General features: G+C 44.1%; 2 protein-coding genes across 10 annotated transcripts in view; one reads left to right on the top strand and one right to left on the bottom strand.

Moving 5' to 3' along the window:
• LOC147999166 (disks large homolog 5-like) overlaps nt 1-14,167 on the bottom strand; it is a 59,152-nt gene extending 44,985 nt beyond the window's left edge. Inside the window, exons 1-5 of one of the 2 annotated variants that reach the window (XR_015643900.1) lie at nt 13,774-13,891; nt 12,571-12,730; nt 11,225-11,368; nt 10,430-10,592; nt 9,652-10,085 (exon numbers count right to left, since the gene is read on the bottom strand). Coding sequence is in view for 1 of the 2 variants with exons in the window: in XM_087596422.1 (XP_087452548.1) it covers nt 10,056-10,085; nt 10,430-10,592; nt 11,225-11,368; nt 12,571-12,730; nt 13,774-13,855 (579 nt within the window). In the remaining variant the exon portion in view is untranslated. Of the gene's footprint in view, nt 1-9,585; nt 10,086-10,429; nt 10,593-11,224; nt 11,369-12,570; nt 12,731-13,773 lie in introns of those variants that run through there. The other variant, XM_087596422.1, reaches the window with a different exon arrangement.
• LOC147999163 (uncharacterized) overlaps nt 1-23,432 on the top strand; it is a 142,525-nt gene that overhangs the window by 107,265 nt on the left and 11,828 nt on the right. The window contains exons 2-3 of one of the 8 annotated variants that reach the window (XM_087596492.1): nt 1,178-1,482; nt 8,150-8,308. The exons of 5 other annotated variants lie outside the window; for them this stretch is intronic. Coding sequence is in view for 1 of the 3 variants with exons in the window: in XM_087596486.1 (XP_087452612.1) it covers nt 1,370-1,482 (113 nt within the window). In the remaining 2 variants the exon portion in view is untranslated. The remainder of the gene's footprint in view (nt 1-1,177; nt 1,483-8,149; nt 8,309-23,432) is intronic. 2 more of the 8 variants (XM_087596486.1, XM_087596493.1) reach the window with 2 other exon arrangements.

Genomic DNA, 23,432 nt, shown 5'->3' on the forward strand with positions numbered 1-23,432 from the left:
GTATCTGACAGTGGGAGTCTCCATGAAGTTTTTGTCACCCTGAGGATGTGGCTATATTAATAAGCTCAGGCAGCATGCAAACACAGCAGAGGTTACAAACAAGACTACCAGGCTGGGGCCACTTAGTGATAGAGTGCTCCTTTGGCATGGTGAGGGCCCAAGTTCTCTTGCAACCAACATCTGCTGGGGATGTAGCTCAGTGATTAGGCACTTGCCTAGCGTATGTGAGGTCCTGGGCTCCATCCCTAGGACTAAACCCTCATCCCCTACCCTGAACTCACCAGGTCCAGGCATCACTGTCAATCCTGAGGGCTTGAGTTTGATCCTTAGGCCCTCTCTGATACAAAAAGAGAAAAAAACTCCCTTGATTTGTGTTTGACCCCCACATGTGTCATGCCCGCCCCACTTCGAGTGTACAATTAAGGAAAGCATGAGTAATTGGTTGAGAGGCACACACTGCCCTTGCAGGAGACCCCAGTTTGCTTCTCAGCACAAACTGCATGTGACTCAGCAGGTCTCAGGGTGGAACTGGATATGTGACCCTGTGCTATAGCACTGTCCAGAGTGGTAAATGCAGCTTCTGAAGAGGAATGCAGGCCTGGCCTCCAGACCTCCACCTTCAAGTCCTGTCTGGAGAGCCTGATGCCCTGGCAAAAGAGACTCCTTTTCTCCAGAGGAGCACTGCACTCAAATGACACCTCAGTGATGAAAACTATCTGTCCCCATAGGCATGCCACTGAGCAGAGATAGCCTCAGTCATGCACCTCTGCCCATCCCCAGTTCCTCATGTCAATAACTCAACCTTTCATGAACTAGATGGTAATGCTTGAGGTAGGATGATCAGTAGTTTACTGGCCAGTCTGGGCTGTATGAGATGCTCTCCCTGAAATCAGAGTCAGCAAGAAATTCAGCATGAAAGCTCTTTGTAAAGAAGCTCAATGACCCAGTTCAGAGCCTGGGACCCCGCACAGTAGGATAAAGTGACTCCCATGGCTTTTCCTCCACCTTCAACACTCATGCTTTGGCATGCACACCCCTACAAGGAGATCAATACACATGGAATAAAAAATTAAACAGAAACATTAATGAAGACAATGCAGATAATGTTTTAAAGGATCCTGGGAACCCTCACTTAGCACTTTCCTTTCCTTTGTCTTGGGAACAGCACCTGCACCAGAGACTGGAGACTTCCTGCAAAAGAGAGAGGAGAGATGCACTGTTCATTCAGCTGGAGAGCTGTGCAAAGACCAGAGCCACCCTCCTTTTTCTGACAGTGGGAGCTGGGCCCAAGTGTGGGCTGCTCCTACTAGAGGCACCACAAGAAGAGGACCCCGTTCCTCAAACCTTCCTGGAAGTCCGAGAACTGGCTATGGATGTCCCTCAGTCCTCAGAGGACTCTCTTTCAGCGATGGCTCAGAGCCTGTTAGGACAGAGAGGGACCAGAGCTTCCCCCCAAAGCAAGATCCCTGTCTTATCTGACAGGTATGAGGGCTTAGGGATGGGACAGAGGATGTGACAAGGTTACATGTAGCACAGGGCTAGGTTAGTAAGGCAATCAAAGAGGAAAGAATCCTGGAACATTCCTCATCTGTTCTTTGTGCTCTGTTCGTAGGGATGAGGGGCAGTGTGGGGTAGAGGACTAGGACACAGCACAGCCTTCTCTGCACATGGTTAGCTTTCTAGGCTGCCTGGTCACTGTGACCAGCAAATTTTCAACTGTGCCATTCTACTACCAAGGCTGACACAACTGGTGCACCATGTAGCAATAGGACTTTACTGACTTAGCGACATTTGGAATCACACAATGATCATGTGTCACAGAAGAGTTTTTTTTTTTTTTTTAAGAAAAGGATTTTAAAAAACTATTTATTTTGTCCATCTGAGTACGCTGTCCCTGTTTTCAGACACAACAGTAAAGGGTAGTATATGAGAGTAGAAATGGTTATGAGACACAATGTGTGGTTGCTGGGGATTGAACTCAGATCCTCTGGAAGAGCAGTCAGTGGTCTTAACCACTGAGCCATCCCTCCAGCCCCAGTATACTGTATTTTCAATGTTGTTTGTTTTTATTTCCTTTTTCACGTATGTCTGTATGGCGTTTCTGTGAGTACAGGTGTGTGTGTGCCTGTGTAAAGGTCAGAGACAAACTGAGCACAGGTCCTCACCTACCTCTCATCCATGGCTGTGATTGCTAGGCTAGCCCTTCCCCCTAATCCTAGAGACTGTCCACTTTAGGTTCATATTTCCCAGTAGGAAGGGCAGGATGACAGACACTACTGCATCCAGGTTTACGTGGCTTCTAGGGACCTAAACTGTTGTTGGGCTTGTTCAGCATGAAAATAAATCCCATTTCACAGCCCTGGCTGGGCCAGGCAGCGCACAGGTCTTTGCTGCTCTTGCAGAAGACTTGAGTTCAGTCTCCAGCACCAAGGTCAGGTGGCTCACAACCACCTGAGACTCCAGGTCCAGGTACTTCCAACCTCTTTCTGGATAAACCTACATGGCAAAAGCAGGGCTGGGAGCTGGAGGTTTCTGGTGTTGGCTTCTCCCTGCAGTAGGGGGCAAATCATGGGCATGTGAAACATATACCCCTGTAATTCTACAAAGTGCAGAAGCTCCTGAGGTCCCTCATGGTGCCCTAGAGCCTGTCCACCACTCATGGAGGCTTCGGGAACATGGCTTTTTCCTGACCTGTGTGCACTGTGCATCCTCACTCTCTACCCCCTGCTTTTCGGGGTTGGAAGTCTCAGGTGTAGGAGGCGCCTACCATAGGCCTCTTCTCTCAGCATTTCAGCATTTTACCCACTTGACCTTCACCAAGCATCCTTTGCTCTACACAGTTACCTCAGCCTGTGACCCTCATCCTCCAGACTCTTGTGAAGCAAACACCCATGGGTGTGCAGCTCTCATAGTTAGCCAGGCTAAAGGGGAAGGCAGCAAATCCTTCATGAACTCTACAGCTCCTAAGGCCTAGGAAAATGTCTATACCGGGGCTAAACTCATGCTGACCTGTAAGACTACATTTTTCCTTTAAACAGAAGGATGTGTGGTGGTGTGGCACAGGCCTTTGATCCTAACACTTGGGAGGCAGAGGCAGACAGATTTCTGAATTCCAGGCCAGCTTCCTCTACAGAGCTAATTCCAGGTCAGCTACACAAAAAACAACACTGTCTCCAAGAGTAAATCAAAAAGAGAAAGAAAGAAAGAAAGAAAGAAAGAAAGAAAGAAAGAAAGAAAGAAAGAAAGGAAGATAGAAAGGAAGGAAGGAAGGATTCATATTTTGTATACAATGAGATGCCTGCCTGTCTATACCTGAACCACCATGTTAACTATAACTCTTGTCACATCTGTATTAATTCAAATACTGAAGGCCAAATGGTTAAATCTTAATGACTATACAATTGGGGGGTGGTGCTGAAGAGATGGTTGGTTTAGTGGCTAAGAGCAGAAGACCAAGGTTCAGTTCCCAGTGGCCACATGGTGGCTCCTATTAACCTGTAATTGCAATTCTAGGGAATCAGTCTGGACTTCATGGGCACCACACATACCACATGGTGCACAAGCATTTATTAGGTGAAGCACTCAGGCCCATAAAAATAAGTAAATAAAATATATGGTTAACAGACACTGTGATTCAGGAAGTTCTTAGTGACTTTGGTTATCATTTCTCTCTCCCAGAGACCTGTCTTCCTCATGCTCAGCCTCCCTGGCTTCTAGGACATTTCCTAGCTCTGTGGAGCATGAAGTACTCAACACCATAAGCCAAGCATTGCAAAGCCATCTGCACCTTCACTGCTACACCTTCTCCATGGCTGTGTCTAAAGGGAGAGACTTGGAATCCCACAGATGCAAGGACAAACCTGTTGGGCTATATGAGCCCAGCCACCCAATAGTCAGATCTACTCCTGTCCCTGGCTATGGCATGAGGCTCTTAAGACAAATTAATCTGAAGGATCTCAACAGCTATGCTGTTAGACCTCTCATTGCTCTGCCCAACCTACAAGCTCCTTTACTGGCTCAAATTCACACCCGAACTCCTCTCCTGCCTCAGCCACCATTAGCTCTTCTACTCCTCTCCACCTGTGCTCTGAAGAATCCACACTAAGGTGGATGTTAACCTCTCCATGGACCTCCAGACGTATGCTTGTGATTACTCTTCATTGGCTGTTTTGTATAGGTAGGCGGGTTCTTCTACTCTCATGCAGAACACTGCTCACACATTTTGGAACTTACAACACCCACTTGATTGAGAATCCTGACTAATGACTGACTGAACCTTCCATGCCTGAAGTCACCCTCTGTCTCCCAGTCCAAGATGAGAATCCCCACCCTAACCCCATAGTGTCCAGTTTCATCTCAGAAGCTAGGCTCTGTACTACCCAATATCATTTGGATCTTGGCCTCTAATTCTCTGTTAAATCGTTCCTCTCTTCTTTAAAACAAATTCATTTTGTTGTTTGTTTTTTGAGACAGGGTTTCTCTGTTTGGCCCTGGCTATTCTGACATGCTCTCTGTAGATCAGACTTGTCAGGAAGCCAGATATCTGCCTGCCTCGGCCTCTTAAGCACTGGAATTACTGGATTGTGCCAGCATGTTTAATTAAAAATTAATTAGTGGCAGTGCATGTTGGCACATGCCTTTAATTCCGTCCGTTGGGAGGCAGAGGCATTGTGAGTTCCAGGACAGCCAGGGCTATAAATTAACACCTTGTCTCAAAGAAAACAAGCCAAAAATGAAACAAAAATGTTGCAATATGGTCTTCAGTATGTAACTGAGTCTGTTCTTGAACTCTGAATCCTCCCACTTTCACTCAGGTGCTAATCAGCAGGCTTCTGTCTTGACTTTCACTGAGCACTCAGGGCTGCCAGGACTGTTACCTCTCCCAGTGTAACTCCTGACTCTCTCATCAGCATCATCACAAAACTCCTGCTAAGAATTAAGGAAACCTGAATTCTAAGGAACAGTCGGAGCTCCAGTATTTCCAAAGCTCACTCTAATACAGATGGATCCTATGCTGCAGTAAAATGGTCACAGCTGGAGGTCTTAATTCCAGGACTTGGGACAGAGGGGTTGGAGGATTTTGAATTCAAGGTTATTTTTCTGTTACATTGTTGCTCAAAGCGAGTTGGGCTGCTACAAGATACCCTGTCTCAAAACTATACCAAACACACCTAAAATGAAACAGAGGAGTTTGAGTGGGCACAGATGGGAAAGCTCGGCACTTTATGGCTAAGCCACCTGCTGCCAGCACCAAAGTCCATGCACAGCCCCAATTCTGAGCTGTGTCTGGGACCCCACTTAGGAGCACGCACCAAAGTAGCTCAGATCCAGGGCTTTTGGTCTAAGAGGAATTTAGGCAGTCACACTTTGGATGCCAGTTCTCCAGCTCAACTGCCTGTCAGCCCAGGATCTGGTCTTAGTCATGGCTTGGCATCCCTAAATTCCTCCCAGCTGTGCTCTGAACTCACCCTGTGCCCCGTTCTGATGAATCTGCCATTCTCCATGGGAGTAGCCTCAAGAAGTCCCTCACATCTGAAGCACCACTCTGAGTGCACTAAATACTGCAGGGGAGGGGCGTGGCCAGCAGAGCACCCACCCCTTTCAGCTGTAGAACATTTAGCTCTAGAGTGAGCACTGCTGTGCATTGTGGAACTTAAGCAGTATCCCAGTCTTGGCCTGGGAAGAGCCATTGACACCCACACTTTCTGGGGTGACATTGTCTCCTGAGGATAGAGTCAGGTCAGGAGCAGCAACTGATGTTCACGAGAGACAAACTTTCTTCACCACCTGCCCATGCTGGCCCTAGGATCTGGGCTTTTTGGGTGACATGAGTGCTGAGCCCCCCAGGTAGATGGGTTTTCAGGGGTCAGGTGGTTATTGTCACCAAAGGTATCCACAAGGATAAGTCATACTGTACTAATTCCCATATTAGATCCCTTCTCACGGGTCACAGAGGCCGTGCTGGGTCCTAAATGTGGACCCAGGTTCCTGCGCACTTTTGAGGAGACTGGTCAGGGCGCAGGCTACAGGACATTTTGTTTGAATTATTTTGGGGGATTTTATTTTTACTGTTGGGGACAAACCTAGGGCTGCCATGTGCTGGGAAAAGGCTTTGCCACAGCTGTAGATCATCCCTAATTATAAACTCCTAAATTCTCCCAATCCTGGAACTTTCTAGGTCCCTCACATGATGCAACCTTTGGGGGATTCCTCACATAGAATCATGGGGTGGAATGCATCCCAAAGAGAGACAGTGGGAAATGTTCCCCAGTGTCTCCCTGTGGCTGTGGTGATGAGAGTGCTGACCAGTAGATGGCAGGGCCCATGTGAAACCCTTTTGTTTTCTACTTGAGTGGAATATTCACCATTCCTTTTTTTTTTTTTTCTTGAAACACAGGTTGCCCTGGAACTTACAGTCTTCCATCACTCTGACTCAGTTTCCCATGACTAGGATCACTGGCTTAAATTACTATGCCCATCTTTCTTTTTTTGTATTTATAAATCTTCTAAAAGCCAGAAGGATCTAGCATTTAAAATTTTGCGGTCCAAGGCATTTCCAACAGGGGATTCTTGACCTAGGAGTATCCAGACCAGTTTTTATTGTGTGGGTACTTCATTCCCATAACAGCTTATGCTTGACAAAGAGTTCCAAGGTGTGATGTCACTGGGCATCAGGCGGTGTCCCAAATAGCAGCACTGACTCAGGTTGTAATTTAGGCTGGAGAAACTTACTAGGACCCTGGTAATCCTAGCACCCTGGAGCCTCACATGTCCTTAGTCTGATCTATTGATGAATCAACTGCTCTTGAGGGTGGATTGGAATTCTAGTCACTGTGAGGCAGGAGCATTAGTATCCTACAGCCACTCTGGGCTCCATAGGAAGACCCTGTTTCAATAGTAAAAGGGGTCACTTGTGAGTTCTTACTGTCTTCCCTGAGGCCTTCCTGCTGGAGTTAGAATAGCTGTCTCACCAAGTTGAAGTAGAGGGCAGAATGTTGGTGCCTTCTATAATGAGGACGAGTGACAGATAGTCTATGGAAATTCTAGTAAGATCTACAGGTATTTATGTCCTGTGCATGGGAATTGCTGGCTTCCCTGTGTCCTTTGCCTTTAATTTGCAGTCCATGGGGCACCTGGGAATGTCCCAAAACCAGGCTGCACACAGGGCTTGTCCCATGATTCTCACTTGCACCCAGTGCCTGCCTGATTGTCATAAGTCTGACAGAGCCACTGTATGCTCTCCTGACACCTGCAGAGAGCACTATATGGGACCCTACTATCCCGACATTGCCCATCAGTGTCTACAATGTCTCTATATGGCACTGAGATGGTCTAAGCTGCTTCCCGCCTATATGCTGCATCAGAATCTGACCATTCCTAATTTACTCCTCTCACACCCACACTAGAAGCCCTGTACCCACACTAGCCCCAGCTGGCCTGTTGCCTACTAACATCTCATGGACTCTGCCCCAATCCCCTGCCCTGCCCTGCCCTGCCCTGCCCTGCTCCAATGCACTGCCCCAATGCCCTGCCCTGCCCCGCCCCAATGCCCTGCCCAATGCCCTGCCCTGCCCTGCCCCAATGCCCTGCTGTGCCCTGCCCCAAACCCCTGCCCTGCCCCAAACCCCTGCCCTGCCCCAATACCCTGCCCCAGTGCTCTGCCCTCCCCTGCCCTGCCACAATCCCCTGCCCTACCCTGCCCTGCCCCAATCCCTTGCCCTGCCCTGCCCTGCCCTCACTCAGCTGACATTGTGGACATCTCAAGAAAGTCAGTGGACAATGGCTGACACACTTGTCTGAAGACTGGAAATGTTTCTCGATCTTGGAGAGGAAAGAAGGACCCTCCACCTACACTTTCCTCTAAGGAAGTTTATTCAGGTGAGGGATGACAGGGACTGTTTTGTCTCATGTCACACATGTCAGTAGAAAATATCCTAGGTATTGGATGGCGCTGTTAGCATTAACAGAACAAAGCCCATAGTGTTGGGTAGGATAATACATTATGAGTAGGATTAGAAAACCCCAAGCCTCTTCCAGGTCCTAAGAGGGCAAAAAATAGCACCAAACATAGCATTAATGTGATAGGTTGGTTAAATCTAGTTACTAGGTTCTAGTGTGATACCTATGACCCTTTTTGTGTCATGGTCAGCTTATAATGACTAGAGGACCTAAGCTTGAGAGTCACCAATGCCTCTCCCTTGCTTCTCCAGCTGCTGAGCATTGAAAAGCCCTAATGAGACAGCATCTGTTTGCAGACATACTGGATTATTCTTCTTCACTTTATCGCTCTGAGTCACCTCCACTCTCAGTAAGTCAGTTTAATTCCATAAATTGGAAATGAGTCCCGTGGAACATATACTTTCTCAATACAATCACAGATTTCCATGTAAAAGGTGAAACATGAACTGTCCCACCTAAGCTCTGGGTTTGCACAGACGTGCTATGCAAAAGAAACATGTGGTCACAGCTGCAGTCTGCATTCACTATGGATGCTCTTGAGGTCCTCCCTGACCTGCATAGATTAAGATAATTATCTTGCTTTCTATCAAAAGAATTCATTATGCCAAGTTGGCCTGTAGAAGGAGGCTAGTCTCTTCAGTATTTTATCAGATGTGCTTAATGTATATAATCATCGATAGTAAGTGAAAGATCTGTTTGAAATTGAAACTGAGTGATGCTGGAGGATGATCCTGAATGCACAATGAGCAGTGGAGGCACAAGAGCCCGGTGTGGATGCCTAGGAGGCTGCCACATTGAGCAGGCACTGCTCAACCACCTGTACATACACATCTCCTGAGATCTCTCTCCTTAATGGGAGATGATGGCGTCCATCTAGTATAGCACATGCCCTGGAAGGACAAAAGCCACCTGCAGGAGCTGTGGTGATGACTCCCAGGTTAGGGAATCTGCTGCTCTATCAGAAGAACCACGTGGTCCCTAACAATCATCTACAGTGGGGAATGCTATTCCCTCTTTTGGATCATGAGGGAAATGCACTCAGGAGTGGCCCAGACATACATTTGAAAAAAAAAGATCCATTGAGTTACATGATAAAAATAAATATAATCAGTAACAATAAAAAACACAGCATATGAATGATCAAGTGAAACAGCACCTATAAAAACCTATTTCCCAAAATGACGTTAATGGTCATTATCTTTGTGGTTTAATACTAATGCTGTATTGTAAGAAAAACTGAGGCACATGGTTCTCAATTAGGATTATTCTATATTCCTTTGTGAAAGTTGTCATTTTTTCTGCAGCTCTACAGGCATGAGTGTGTGTTACTCAATATCTGGTGCACACAGTCAATAAGGAATGTGTGTTGTAGACTGATATAGTTAGGATGAGAAGAATACATGACAGCATGGATACAGTATGTCAGTGATTACATCATAAAGTGTGTGTCCATAAAAAAAGTCACATTATCCACACAAAAGACACTATCACCCTGTGTACCCCTTGGTGGCTTTGAATTCCCTATTTACCCATGCTGCCTGGTCCATGCAAAGATCCATATCCAGCTGTCAGTTCTAAGTCTACAGGAGGGGAAAGGACCCTTGAATAAGATGGTCTTAAGAGTCAAGAGTTTCAAATCAATTTTTATTCATAAGGAGTACAATTTACAAAAAACAGGAATAAAATGAATACCTAAAATGGTATAAAATGAAAAACAGTAACAAGAATATATAACTATGAAATAACAAAAAGAAAACTTCAATGAAAATCATAACCAAAAACATTTCTTAACAGCATTTTCTTAATGAACATTTAGAAACACAGTTGTAGTGCTGTTTCTCCTCTAGGACGTGAGATGTCAAGGCAGTCCCCTCAGTTGTCTCTCAAATGGTGTTGTCGGTATGAGAGAGGAGAAAGACCTCAACCAGACAGGCTGGCATACGGATACATAAATGTAGGGTCTCTATACATTGAGGAAATTATCTGAGAAGAAGAATATTCACCCACAAAAAGTCTTTGACTGTGAGGATTGTCGTCACAGGGAACTCCTGAGAGAGAAACTCATTCTTCAGGGGGCTGTCTTCCTGGGATCCGTCCTATTCCATGTCTCCTGCAGTTCCTGAGACCTGGGAGAAGAAGGCAGCTATTAAGACACGGATGTGGTGGGGACACGCATACCAGCTGTCAAGTTGCTGCCTTCAGTCATGTGATATGTTATTCCTCTGTCACCATTTCTGGATTGCAGTTTCAAAAAGGGCAGAGAAGTATAATTGCCCATAATTCAGTTTCTGAAGAGTGGTTAACATCCCAGAATACTTGTGCATAGACAGAGCAATGAATAACTCTATCACATGAGGTGGGTGACTGACTGGGTGTGGGGAGATTAGAAAGGTGATAGGGGAAGCAAAGATGTATCCAATAGGCAAATGGTATCAGACATTGTTAATCTGACTCAGCTGCTTGTTCCTACCACATTTTGCTGGGTCTGGAGGTTGCTGGTCTTCTCCTGTTCGTCTTCATCATTCGGGTTCAACTCAAACAAATATCGCTGTAACTCCTTGCACTCCTGCTTCAATGTGACCAACTTCTTCTTCATACATGCCTGGTCCATCAGGAGCCGGCTGTGCAGGTTGCTGGAAACACACTCTGCATAGTAAGATCCTGAAGCCTCTTCCTCCCATTCCAACTGCCAAATCCCACAAACTCCACCAGGACCCAGATTCCCATAAAGACTTCGTAGAATACATCTCCATACATGTAAGGCTGCTGCACAAACAGCAAACGGCCAATCCAGGGAAGAATAAATTGTTTCTGTGACCCAAGCACCAATAAGAGTCCATGTCTCTCCAAAAGAACAAGGGATCTACAACTATCCATGAAAGCCCAATGCATCGGGGCAACATCAATTAGTAGGCAGTAAACAACCACAAGAGGACAGTAGAACCAAGGGAGGTCATGCTAACCATGTGGTCCACACATTGAGCTTTGTTAAACCTGGTATGACCCCAGAGGCCCAGGTCGGCCTAATAACACTCTGATGCCTGAATCAGTATAGATCTATCCAGAGCCTTCTAAAGATGCATAGACACTGTGGTGATAACTGACAGTCTCTTATGGAACTGAAACTGAGTCCAAAAGACCCACGGCACAGTGATATTTAAACAGCAGACGACATGGACCCAGAGCTGCAGGCTCTCCAGTCCAGAACAAAGAGAGGCAGCAATGGATATTCCACAAGTGATGGGCCCTTCTGACCAGTACTTACCGATAGAAGTTAATCTCCTTCTTGAGCTCCTGAAATTTCTCACGATGTTCAATGTTCTTTGTGTCTAAGTTGTGCAGTAATGACATGACCTGTTTCTCCTTTATCTTCAAGTTTTCATAAAATGGATTTGGCCTGAAGTACGGGCTGGCCCCAGGAAGATAGAACCCAATGAACATCGAGGCTTAGGATTATATGAACTCAGGCTGCGTCCTGTACTACCCCAGCATTGGAAGGACACTTTCTGAATTCTACATATTTGGATCTTCTTCAGCTTCAGAAACTTGGAATTGTGTGCCCAGGATAACAGAAGCTAAGCACCCAGATAAAGGGTTCCCTGGCTCACTTTTTTCAATCAGGAGGGCTGGATCTGCATTCAAACCTGTTATTCTGTCAAGAGCCTAGGCCATAGAGCTTACCCAACCACACACACACACACACACACACACACACACACACACACACACACACACACTTCCAGAAACCTCTGATTTCATTTTTCCTGTTTTGACAAGTGGAATGCTACAAGCCGAATAACTAATATTCTAGAGGCAGACAGTACACATAATTCTGGAGATGAGACCAGATATTGCCACAAACTTATAATCTGCCCAAGGCATACAAATGTATAGACAAATGTGACCACACAGGCAAAGAACTGTGCTGTTGAAAGTGGGGCTTCCAAAATAAAGCACTCACACCTCCATGAAACTATTATACAGGTAAATCCTGAGGTCAAAAAACAGACCCCTAAATTCCAAGGGTGGAGGGACACAGAAACATATAAAAGTTGTGCATATGCATGCAGACCTGTGCACACACAGACACACAAACTGGGACACACCCACAAGAAAAGGAAAGTAAACAGACTCAGAGAATGAGAAAGAGAGACAAATATGGAAAGAACACAATGAGAATCAGTAGAAATGTATGCACCATTACTGTCTCGGAATTTAAGGCACAAGGACAAGAAGGAACAGGCCTGAGCCTCAGGACTTCTAGTTAAGCATTGATATGAACACTGTGGGACCTGTCACCTAAGGGTGCTGCCATGAGATGATAGCATTCAGTCACCTTCCTAGCAAGTACAAACACTCTCCATAAACTCACAGCACCTAGAACCTTGCAAAGCTACCACCTGTCAAGGGCTTTCCAATTGTACACTGGGAACTCATGCCCAAGTGACTTTATCCCTGAAATCTTCACTCAGATCACAAGTTCAGATTTTCAACAGGTGGAATCAGAGGGTCCATTTCCAAACTCACTCCTCAGTAAGGGTCAGGTTCTGCATCTCCTCTCTATGGGAGATGAGGTTTAGAACAAGGTCGTTTTCTTGGAGCAATGCATACCTCTTGCTCATGGATCCACCTGTCACATAAAGGAGGCGATCTGTCAGCTCATTTCTCTCCTTGGTAGTTAGCTCCAGTTCTCTATTCAGCCTCTCCTCTTCCTCATTGGCCTGCACCTTGTTTTGGACATTTTCAGGGGATGACGTCTGTCTGCAGGCCTCTGTAAGTAGAAGAATACAAGTGAACCCGCATGGGGCGAATGCATAGAGCATACACAGACCACAGTGTCGCCCAAACAGGAGAACATGCTTGGAAGCCAGTGTCACTGCAAGTAGTTTGGTCTATGTGTAAGAGGCATCCTAAGTGGATCACAGTTCCCCCACTACTATATACAGACCAAGAGATGTGAGCAGCCAGGTGTTCCCTATGCCCAACCACACAGGCTTACAAGTACCAGAAAGATGCCTTCTCCAGGATTATTATCAGGTACGCAGGCTACAACCTGGTTTCAGAAGTCAGATCATCAATTCAGCATCCACAATGACTTGATTGATCAGGGATACTCAGATATCCTACACTGTTACTCTAGTCCAATGACTTTGCATTAAAAAGTCATATAGGGGGAGGACATGGTCAACAGACTTATTAATTCCCCCTACAGAAATGACAAATGCCCCAGAAGTGCCAATAGGTTACAAGCTCTTTCTGTACCTGCTCCGTATAGTTGGCTACTGTAGAAAAATATCTGCCACACAGAACCTCTAATATATGAAGGTAAGATTGTCCCCGTCAGCCAGAGTTAGTCAAAGGAGTTCTAAGAATATAAGGTCATGGCCAGGAGCACAGTTCTCTCCCTCTTACTACTGTCAGATAGTCACTGAATTTAAAGAAGCAATGAAAGTGAAGTACATTGATGCCCTGTTTAATTCAGAAAAGTTATACCCTCCATGACTACTTATGGTGTTATTATATCAATTTAACATACCGAATGCACTGTAAAAGTAAAGACTAGAAGTTCACCCAATAATAGCATAGGCACTGCCATATCCTCCATGTGGTTATGGAGAAACTAATGATGTGAAAACCTTGACTTTCAGGAATTGTGATAATCATGGAATTCAATATCTGTGGAGATGTTCCAGTGGTTGTGGCCCATTACTAAAAAGGCCAGCGGAAGACCCCCACACACACCCCTGACAGGAAGCTCAACATACACTGCCCAGAACTTACTCCACATTCCCCATGTCCTCTGTCCATCATTACCTTTAGGTTTCGTTTGCTTCACTCTAGACTCTTCTCTATCAACATCAGCTCTCCCAAAGCGCCTACAAAGACGGGCAAACATGTCTGTGGATATATCCTTTGGACACTAAGAGAAAAAGTAGGGAATTGGTTGTCACAACGGTACTGGTGACATCACAGGGATTCCAAGGTCTCTCTAGGAGACAATAGAATGTCCACGAAGGGACGGCTGATGTCATGGAGAACAGACTTTGCCTCCCTGCTAATGTTCTCCCTGTACTGAGCAAAAGCTGATGGACCCTTTTCAGGGGACTTCCTTGTGGCATAGCCACTGAGCACCACATGCTTCCAAAGCCAAATTTGGCTCTAGGCTTGATTGGAAAAACCTAAGTCATTGCTATGTATCTAAATGAGTGCTTCCTCCCCAATCCCTGCACAGAAATGTTTCATCCTACCTCAAATTCTCCTCAGTCAGCAATATTACCCATTAAAGATTACTGAGAAATCACACCAGTTCCTATAAGTAGCCAAAGAGTTCTCCTGTCTCATCATGTGCAGGTGCATGAAATCACATGCAGAAATAGCCTGTAGGGTAGGTTGCGATGTGGGTGTGTGTTATAGGTACAACCTGAAGCTTTGTGCTTAACATTTGACAGTTGCCACCAGATTCCTTAGGAGAAAGAATTGCATTCATTATGGTCCTGGCAACAATGTGGTGATCTGTTAGCAGAGGAAACTGAAATTTTGGATTCACCAGTGAATGCACCCTCAGGCTGAGTGTGGGGCTCTCCTCTTTGCACTTAAGTTACCAAAGCAGGATTGCTTACAGGCTTCTCTAAGCTATAATGTGTGATTTCATCTGAAAAATAAAATAGTCAGCAGATGTGTGTGTGTGTGTGGGGGGGGTGCAGCCAAAGGAGTAGGACAAGCTTAGAGACATAACTCAGTGGACAGAATAAGAAACAAGCATCTTCACTTCTGTTTCATGGATCACCCCACAAAACACAAAAGCATATCGTACTAAAAAAAAAAACAAATTATTTTATTGAATGCATACACTAAAGTATTAGTAGCAAAGCTCAAATTTTGGGGGCAGATCCATGACTTGAACTATCTTCCAGACAACATATAAAGCAATAAATAAATAAATAAATAAATAAGAAAAATACAGAAAAAATACAAAAACACAAAAAGCACGAGCCTCTCATGTGAAGTTACAGAAGAGTGATCCAGTGGTCACTTCTGACCAGGCCATTTTAGCTGTGACGGTGCATAGTGACCCTTAATTTGATGGGTCCTACATAAAGCTTTGTGCAATATTGTCATTTTAACAAACCTCATCCAGAATATACATAACGACACAGGATATGATCACAATGTCCTTGCTGTGTATCAAGTTATTTTTCTGTGTCCTTGATTGTCAGGCATATTACAGCAAAATCTGAGATGGCTGGTAGACTTGGAAGAAAGTGGATATGAAAGATCCCCATTTATATATCAGCACAGCCATTTCTTAAGAATGAGAATCTTTTAAGCTGGCCTTCGCTTAGACCCTTGACATTAGACAATAGAGCAGAAAGTACAGAAAGCACATTCCCACCCACTCTCTAGGAAGCTGCCTGACCATAAGAACAGAGGGTATAGAACATATTTACTGCAGGGCAATTACAAGACAGGAAACATCTCTGGGAAGCTGACTGACCACTATAGAAGTGAGATATCCTTGGTACTGAATGCAGCTGTGCTATAGGCTGACATCGCTATAGCCTTGTCCTGGGAACTCCAGAAGAGAAACACCTGCCAAGACAGATATCCTTGGTCCTTGTCCTGGGAACCCCAGGATAAGAAAACATATATCAAGTCAGACGTCCTTCATACTGAAATAGCTGCATTGATGTTGTTACGGCCTTATCCCAGGAATTCCAGGACGAGAAACATCTGCCTAGATATCCTTGGCACCGAAATAGCTGAGCTAATGAAACTGTGTAATCTTAACTGACTATTTAAGCTGTACATTTCTGTTGTTTGAGCCTCCTCACATCCCTCCTGCGTGAGGACTGTGTCAAGCCCCAGTGCATTGGTATCCCAAAGTAAACCTCTTGTTTTTACATCAAGACTGAGTCCTGTGTGTTCATGGGGTGGTGATTGTCCTCAGGACTGGAGCGAGAGTCTCCTCTCTCTGAGGGTCTTTCAGATAAAGCTATAGTTGTGGGTTACACACCTCAATTCTCATTGGCTAATGCTGTCCTCACATTCCTTGGAGGCCCCTTTGTAAGACTACCTGTTGGAAAGTGGAAGCAGCTTTATTTGAGCTCAAAGTGAACCTGACGAGCGACGTAGAGAACAAGATGGGGTAATTGAGACCCTGTCTAAAACCAGCACAGAAACCCACCCTTCAATCAAAGCATCATCTACCAATTCTTGAATTTTTACCATTCTCTGCCAACCAGTCTTTCATTCAGGAAAGGTAGAAAAGAACTGGAAATGATCTTTGTATTCTAAGGACCTTGATCTGTCTTTCCTTAGGTCAACGTTAAGAACAAATGAAATGGGTATCACCATCTGAATAACTTACTATTACCTACTCAGCATTTCTAGCCTAATACTGTGCCTATGGCAATCTCAAGCTTCCCCGAGTGTTGCTGCCCCAGCAAGAAGAATGAAGAACTGAGGTCAAACCCCAGTGAACCTTTCAAGGGGTTAGAAGAAAGCCATCAGAGATACTGAACTTCTTTGTCCTTAGATTAAATCAAGATGATACAACATGAATAGATTGTGCTATTCAACCTTACATCTTCCACACAACCCCACCTATCTGAGTTCATTGCTTGGCAGAATTCATGCCCCACCATCCTAGATATTTCTTGATTCATTGCTGCCAAGGGCCAGGTTTCCTGAGTTTTGTTTTTTATAGAATTGGGTGTAGTCAATCATAGTTGCCCTCTGTAAGAAATGACAAATATCTATAATAACTGACCACACTGTACTTGTGTATACAAGTACAGTAGTGGAAAATTCAGCATAACTGAGGAGTGGGAAATCACCACTGTGTCCTGGCCTTTCTCTGCCCATATCACAGCTCACAGGCAGCTGGAGCAAACCTTGAGTTCCTCTGTAGAAACAGAGTGAGGATGAATGGACACTGAGCAGGCAGAGCAACACAGCTGATGCAACTCAGTTCCAGCAACAAACACATTATTTGTTTCCCATCTTAACAGCTTGTTTTGAGGACTTGTCCCCACACCTAGCTTAAACACAGCAATTTTCATACATGCCAGCCTGCTATTTCATATTGTTGCTGTAATATGCCTCCACATCATAGATTTCAAAAAAGAAAGATAATAAACCTGACAGTGAGAAGGGTGATGCTTGTCAACATCTAGTGCGTTGGCGGCCCAGGTACGGTCACAAATAACCAGGACACAGGGGATGCAGAGCAAAGGCAGATGCAACTGCATGCAGCTGCAAGCTTATTAACCCTTATATAGGCATGAATATGCATTACCTCACTTTCCCTTTTGGCAAGATATAATAAGATCGTTATTCCCATGATACCAGGAACAACCGAGGCAAGACTAGGCAAAGAAGTAAGACTAAGCAAAGGCTTCTTCTTAAAATATCTGTATAGCAAATCACCCCTCTTCCTAGTATCACAATATCCTTGTCATAAGCCAGAGAGCATGAGAGCCGCTTCCACAAAATAGGACACAGTGCAACAGAGTGTAAGGTAAAGTGAGAAAAACATTTCCTTCTCAAGGGCAGCGTTCCAGCCCCTGCTTGCATCTCTCAGCCGTCTTTCCTTGATCCTGTCTGGGAAGTGTATCTCAATGACTCCACAATTTCTTTCTTTGTTCTTTTGTTTTAAAAGTAACACTGTCTATAACACAGCTAAATGTCCTCGAAGGGGTTTAATCATGCAAAAAGAAAGCAATATAATATATAATATAGGCAACCTTTAATGAGTGTATCTATTTTCTTAGGTGTATTTTTCAGATATCTTCCCAGATCTGGATTTAACTTTGGTAATTGTTATCTGTCTAGAAAATCAACAATATCAAATAAATATTTCTGTTTTCTGGCGTAAAGTCCTCGGGAGTAAGAACTAATGATTTTGGAATTTGCTCCGTGTCTGTTGTTATGTCCCTCATTTCATTTCTGATTTTTAATTCATGTATTGTCTCTCTTGTGCATTGTTAGTTTGAGGAAGGGGTTGTCTCTCTTGTGGATCATCTCAAAAAAAAAAAAAAAGAGGAAGAAAAGACAGCTCTTGCTTTCCTTGACTTTGTATTTTTCTCTTTGTTTCTAAAGGCTTGATTTCAACCCTGAGTTTATTGCCCTTCATCAGATCCTACCAGACTCTCTATGGGATGAGGCTTTGCCTCACTTGGTAACAGCAGCATGGAATAAATGAAGCTTCTGCTGATCTCTGTTGTGGTGTTGCACATCACAATCTCACCGAAAACCATGCATAGCCTGGTTTTAGGCTCTATAAAAGTGGCCCACTATTTCAGTGTTCCCTGCAAGGTGCCATGGAACGGTAGTAACATAATTCTGCAGGCACATCGACAGGTTTCTCCACGGTCTTCTGGGTCATTTGATAATAATTTATAGTGAGTTCATGGATGAACACACATACACACACACACACACACAAACACACACTTTACTGACATGGTGCATATTCTTTGCACACCAAAAATAAAGTGAGCGTTACTGAAAATGCACCAATAATGGAATCGAAGGAGGGAGCTGTGGGGAAGGTGGGGCTTAGAGTTACTTAAAAGACCCGATGCAGATTCTCCTTCTATTGGAGGAGAAACTTGATAGACAATGTGGTTCTTTATTTTCTTTCTCTAGAGCATACAGGACTAGGGTGGCAGCTAGGGCTTTGAGCATGTTTGGCAAGTACTGTAGCACTGAATTAAATCCTAGGGCTGGAACCCTATTAATCATCGACAACAATTACAGGGCAGGCTGGATGACGACACTCAGCTGACATTGTGGACATCTCAAGACAGTCACTGGACAATGGCTGACACACTTGTCTGAAGACTGGAAATGTTTCTCGATCTTGGAGAGGAAAGAAGGACCCTCCAACTACACTGTCCTCTAAGGAAGTTTATTCAGGTGAGGGATGACAGGGACTGTTTTGTCTCACGTCACACATGTCAGTAGAAAATATCCTAGGTATTGGATGCCGCTGTTAGCATTTACAGAACAAAGGACATAGTGTTGGGAAGATTAATAAATTATGAGTAGGATTAGAAAACCCCAAGCCTCTTCCAGGTTCTAGGAGAGCAAAAAAAAAATACCATGAAATACAGCATTAATGTGATAGTTTGGTTAAATCTAGTTACTACTTTCTATTGTGATACCTATTGTCAGTGTCTGCGCCGACAGTGTGTGAATATCGGGTGTAGGTTTGTGGGGTTGAAAGAAAACACGTACACGGGTCACCCCTTTTTAGCGAGTGCCACCAAGGCTTTACTGAGATCTCCTTATATACCAGAGGCAAAAGCTGTGGAAAAACAACAAGGCAGGTGAAAATCCCCAACCAGGAAAATAGGACAAGTCTGTGTGGTGAAAGTTCCAGCCCAATCAGGGGCATAAATAGCTTCTTAAAAACAAGAAGCAGGAAAGCTCAGTGGGGAGGAAGGGTGCCATGGAAAATCCCAGCCCCAAATCAGGGGCTAAGAGCAGCTGTCAAAGGTGTAAACAATTTCTTGCTATAGCAGGCTGAAAGGCTCAGCGAGGGAGGAGGGAAACACCAAGGTAGGGCCCAACAGGAGCCTTCACTGGTGGCTCTAATGTTTCACTTTCCTCTGCCAACTGGCCTCCACACTGTTTCTAGCACCATAATGATTTCAAGTCTTCCTTATAAGGAATTTTGTGGCAACCGTTGAATGCTAAGCACAAGGCTTCATGAGTGTTCCCCTAACACACACCCATGTTGCAACCTTCCATGCAGGCTATTTCTTGATGTGATTTCAAGCACCTGTACATAATAAGACAGGAGAACATTTTGACTGCATATTCAAACTGGTATTATTTCTCAGGAATTTTTAATGGCTAATATTGGTGAAGGAGGATAATTTGAGTTAGGATGAGACATTTTTGGGCAGGATTTGGAAGGAAACATTCATTTAGATGCATAGGAATTACTAAGGTTTTTATAATCAACCCTTGAGGAAAATTTGGCTTTGGAAGCAGGAGGTGCTCAGTGGCTCTGCCCCGGGAAAGTCTCCTGGAAAGGACACCTCTGCTTATGCTCAGTACAGGGAGAACATTAGCAGGGAGGCAAAGTCTGCTCCCCATGACATCAGCCGTCCCTTCTTGGACATTCTATTGTCTCCTAGAGAGTTCTGGCATCCTCTGCTATGTCACCAATGTTGTAGTGACAACCAGTGCCCTAGTTTCTCTCAGTCCGAGTCTGGCAGATACACCCTAAGACATGTTTTCCAGTCTTAGAAGTGTTTTGGGAGGAGGGATGTCGATTGTGGAGAGACTAGGGTGAAGGAGTCTGACCTTTCGTCTCAAAGAAATGATGGACAAAGAATGTGGTTCTGGGGAATGTGGAGTAAGTCCTGGGCAGTGTCTTTTGAGCTTTCTGTGGAGGCGGGGGGAGGGATGGTGGGGGTCCTGCAAGCTTAAGCTGACCTTTCTAGCAATTGGCCACAACAACTGGAGCATCTGCAAAGGAATTGAATTTCCATGAATATCACAATTCCTGAAAGTCATGGATTTCAGAACATTAATTTTCCCATCCCCAAAGAAAGGATATGGTAAGGCCAATGCTACTATTCTGTGAACTTCTGGCCTTTACTTTCAAAGTTGATTTGTGGCTTGTTTTTTGTTTGTTTATTTATTTATTTAGTGGGTAATATTATTTATTGCCAAAGTCAAACATCTGGGTTACATCCTGGGACCCACATGACAGTAGGAGAGAAATGGCTCCTGAAAGTTGTTTGGTCATGTGGTGCAACACACACACACACACACACACACACACACACACACACTCACACACTCACACACACTCACACACACACACACTCATACTCATACTCACACTCATACACACAGACACAAACACACACACACACACACACACACACACTCTCTCACTCATACACACACAAACTTTAAAGCAAAAGTAATTTTTCTTAGAGCCTGATATAATTGGTTCTAATACAAAGACAGCCTGAGTGTAGTTACTATATAATTAAATAGTACTCATGCTCTCAGGCAAAGAGTTTAAAGTTTATAGGTACCTAATAAACTAGCATTGGGACATAGAAAGAACACTTAAATGTTCAGCAGAAATACAAAGAATAGCTAATTTCATTTGTTAAAAGTGAAAGCTTATACAATTCTGAAGGTTTTTATACTGGTTTTGTTATACATGTAATTATGAAAAGGAAACATACATACTTGATCAATGAAATGCGGAAGATTGATTTAATGAACAGAAAAATGGATGGTACTTCAAAATTTCCATGATTACATATTATCTATTTAATTCCCTCCACAACAGCAAGACACGGACATTATTATTTATGCGACATTACAGATACATAAACCGAGAAAATATTGTTTGGCCTGATTTTCTGAGCTTCCTTAAAGATATAGTTAATTGACAGAGCTGTGGTTTAAAATTAGGGTCCATATTCTTCCGTTTTAAACGTGTGACACTTTTCTTTTTTTTCTCCATCTTTATTAAATGGGTATTTCTTATTTACTTTTCAATTGTTATTACCTTTCCAGGTTTCCAGGCAAACATCCCCCTAACCCCTCCCCCTCCCCTTCTCTATTGGTGTCCCCTCCCCATCCTCCTCCCATTACCACCCTCCCCCCAACAAGCCCCTTCACTGTGGGTTCACTCTTGGCAGGACCCAGGGCTTCCCTTTTATTTCTAGTGGGTGCTGCTCTCCCTGCTCCATGTTAAGTGGATGGGGGGAAGGCCCGGGCCTGAGGTCAGTTGGAACTGGGGTAGAAAGGCATAGGGCCTCCTAGGTGAGAATGCCAAACCACCACTGCTGCTGCAGCCACCATGGAGAAGCCCTTGTTCCTGCTGCAGGGAGGAGAGTCTGGTGCCCACAAGATGGCTGAAGGGGAGCTGAGAGTGGACAGCTTCATCACCCGCCTGCTGGAGGTATGAGGATATCACCGGGAAAAATTGTGCAGATGACTGAAGCAGAAGTCCGAGGGCTGTGTATCATGTCTCGTGAAATCTTTCTTAGCCAGCCAACAGCTGTGAACACAGGTTTCTTTTGGAGAGCAGGCCTGTGCAGGCCCAGAACCTAGGTGGGACAGTTCAAGCTACCCTTTTTCCATGGCCAATCTCAGATCATATTGAGAAAGTATTTCTTGGGCTAAAGAGATGGCTTAGTGGTTAAGAGCACTGACAGCTCTTCCAGAGGTCCTGAGTTCAAATCCCAGCAACCACATGGTGGCTCACAAACATCTGTAATGAGATATGATGCCCTCTTCTGGTGTGTCTGAAGACAGTCACGGTGTACTTGTATATAATAAATAAATAAATAAATCTTAAAAAAAAGAGTATTTCTTCCAGGTGATGGATTTCCAATTTATGGAATTGAACTAACTAACTGATGGTGGAAGTGACACAGAGAGTTAAAGTACAGAAGGAATAATCCAGAATGTCCACTAACAGTTGCTGTCTCACCAGGACTTTTAAAAGTTCAGCTGCTAGAGAAGCAATGTAGTCTTTGGTTATTCTCAAGCTTAGGTCTTCTAGTCATTATAAGCTGACCATGACACAAAAAGAGTCATCTATATCAAAATAGAGAATAGTAACTAGATTCACACCACACTATCACATTACTACTGTATTTGAGGTTCTCAGTTAATATCTAAGAACCTGGAAGAGGCCTGGGTCTTGCTACACATACTTATAATTTATGTCCCCATTGTCAGCTGAGATTCTTCATGCAGCCTGGGGTCAAGGAGGTCATCCCACAAAGCACAAAACACCCATCTCAGATAAACAGGTATGGTTTATTGAATCCAAAACATCCATGAATTTCAGGACACAATTAAATGTTGAAACCTAAGGAAAATAGATAGAGAAGAGAATTAAGATTTCTAGTTCATAGATCCAGTAAACACCTTCAACAAATCATAGCAGCAAACTTCCATAAGGTAAAGAAAGAAAAGGCCATAAAGGTACAACAACCCTACAGAACATCAAACTAATTGTACCAGAAAAATGCCTCCATTCACATAATAATTAAAACGCTAAATGCACAGATCAAAAAAGCACATTAAAAGGGGTAAGGTATAAATATCTAGTAACAAATAAATTCAGACGTCTCTGAATTACACCAGACTTCTCAACAGAGATTCTAAAATCAGAAAATATTGGGCAGATGTAATGCAGACACAGGCTCCTATAGCCAGCATAATCCTCAATCACCATAAAAGGAGGAACCAGGATATTTCATGACAAAACCAAATTTAAACAATTCTTTTCTGTAAGAAAGCACAACAGAGGCTAATAGGAGGAAAACTCCAAGACAATGAACTAAACTATACCCAAGAAAGACCAAGAAATTAATCTTCTCTCAATAATTTAAAAAAAGAGAAGCACACAAACATAATTTCACCTATAACCAGAAAAAGAAGAGAATGCAGCAATCATTGGCTTTAATATCTGACCA

This window comes from Rattus norvegicus, chromosome 19 (genome assembly GCF_021556685.1).
Source record: "Rattus norvegicus strain SHRSP/BbbUtx chromosome 19, alternate assembly SHRSP_T2T, whole genome shotgun sequence".
NCBI classification, from domain to species: Eukaryota; Metazoa; Chordata; class Mammalia; order Rodentia; family Muridae; genus Rattus; species Rattus norvegicus.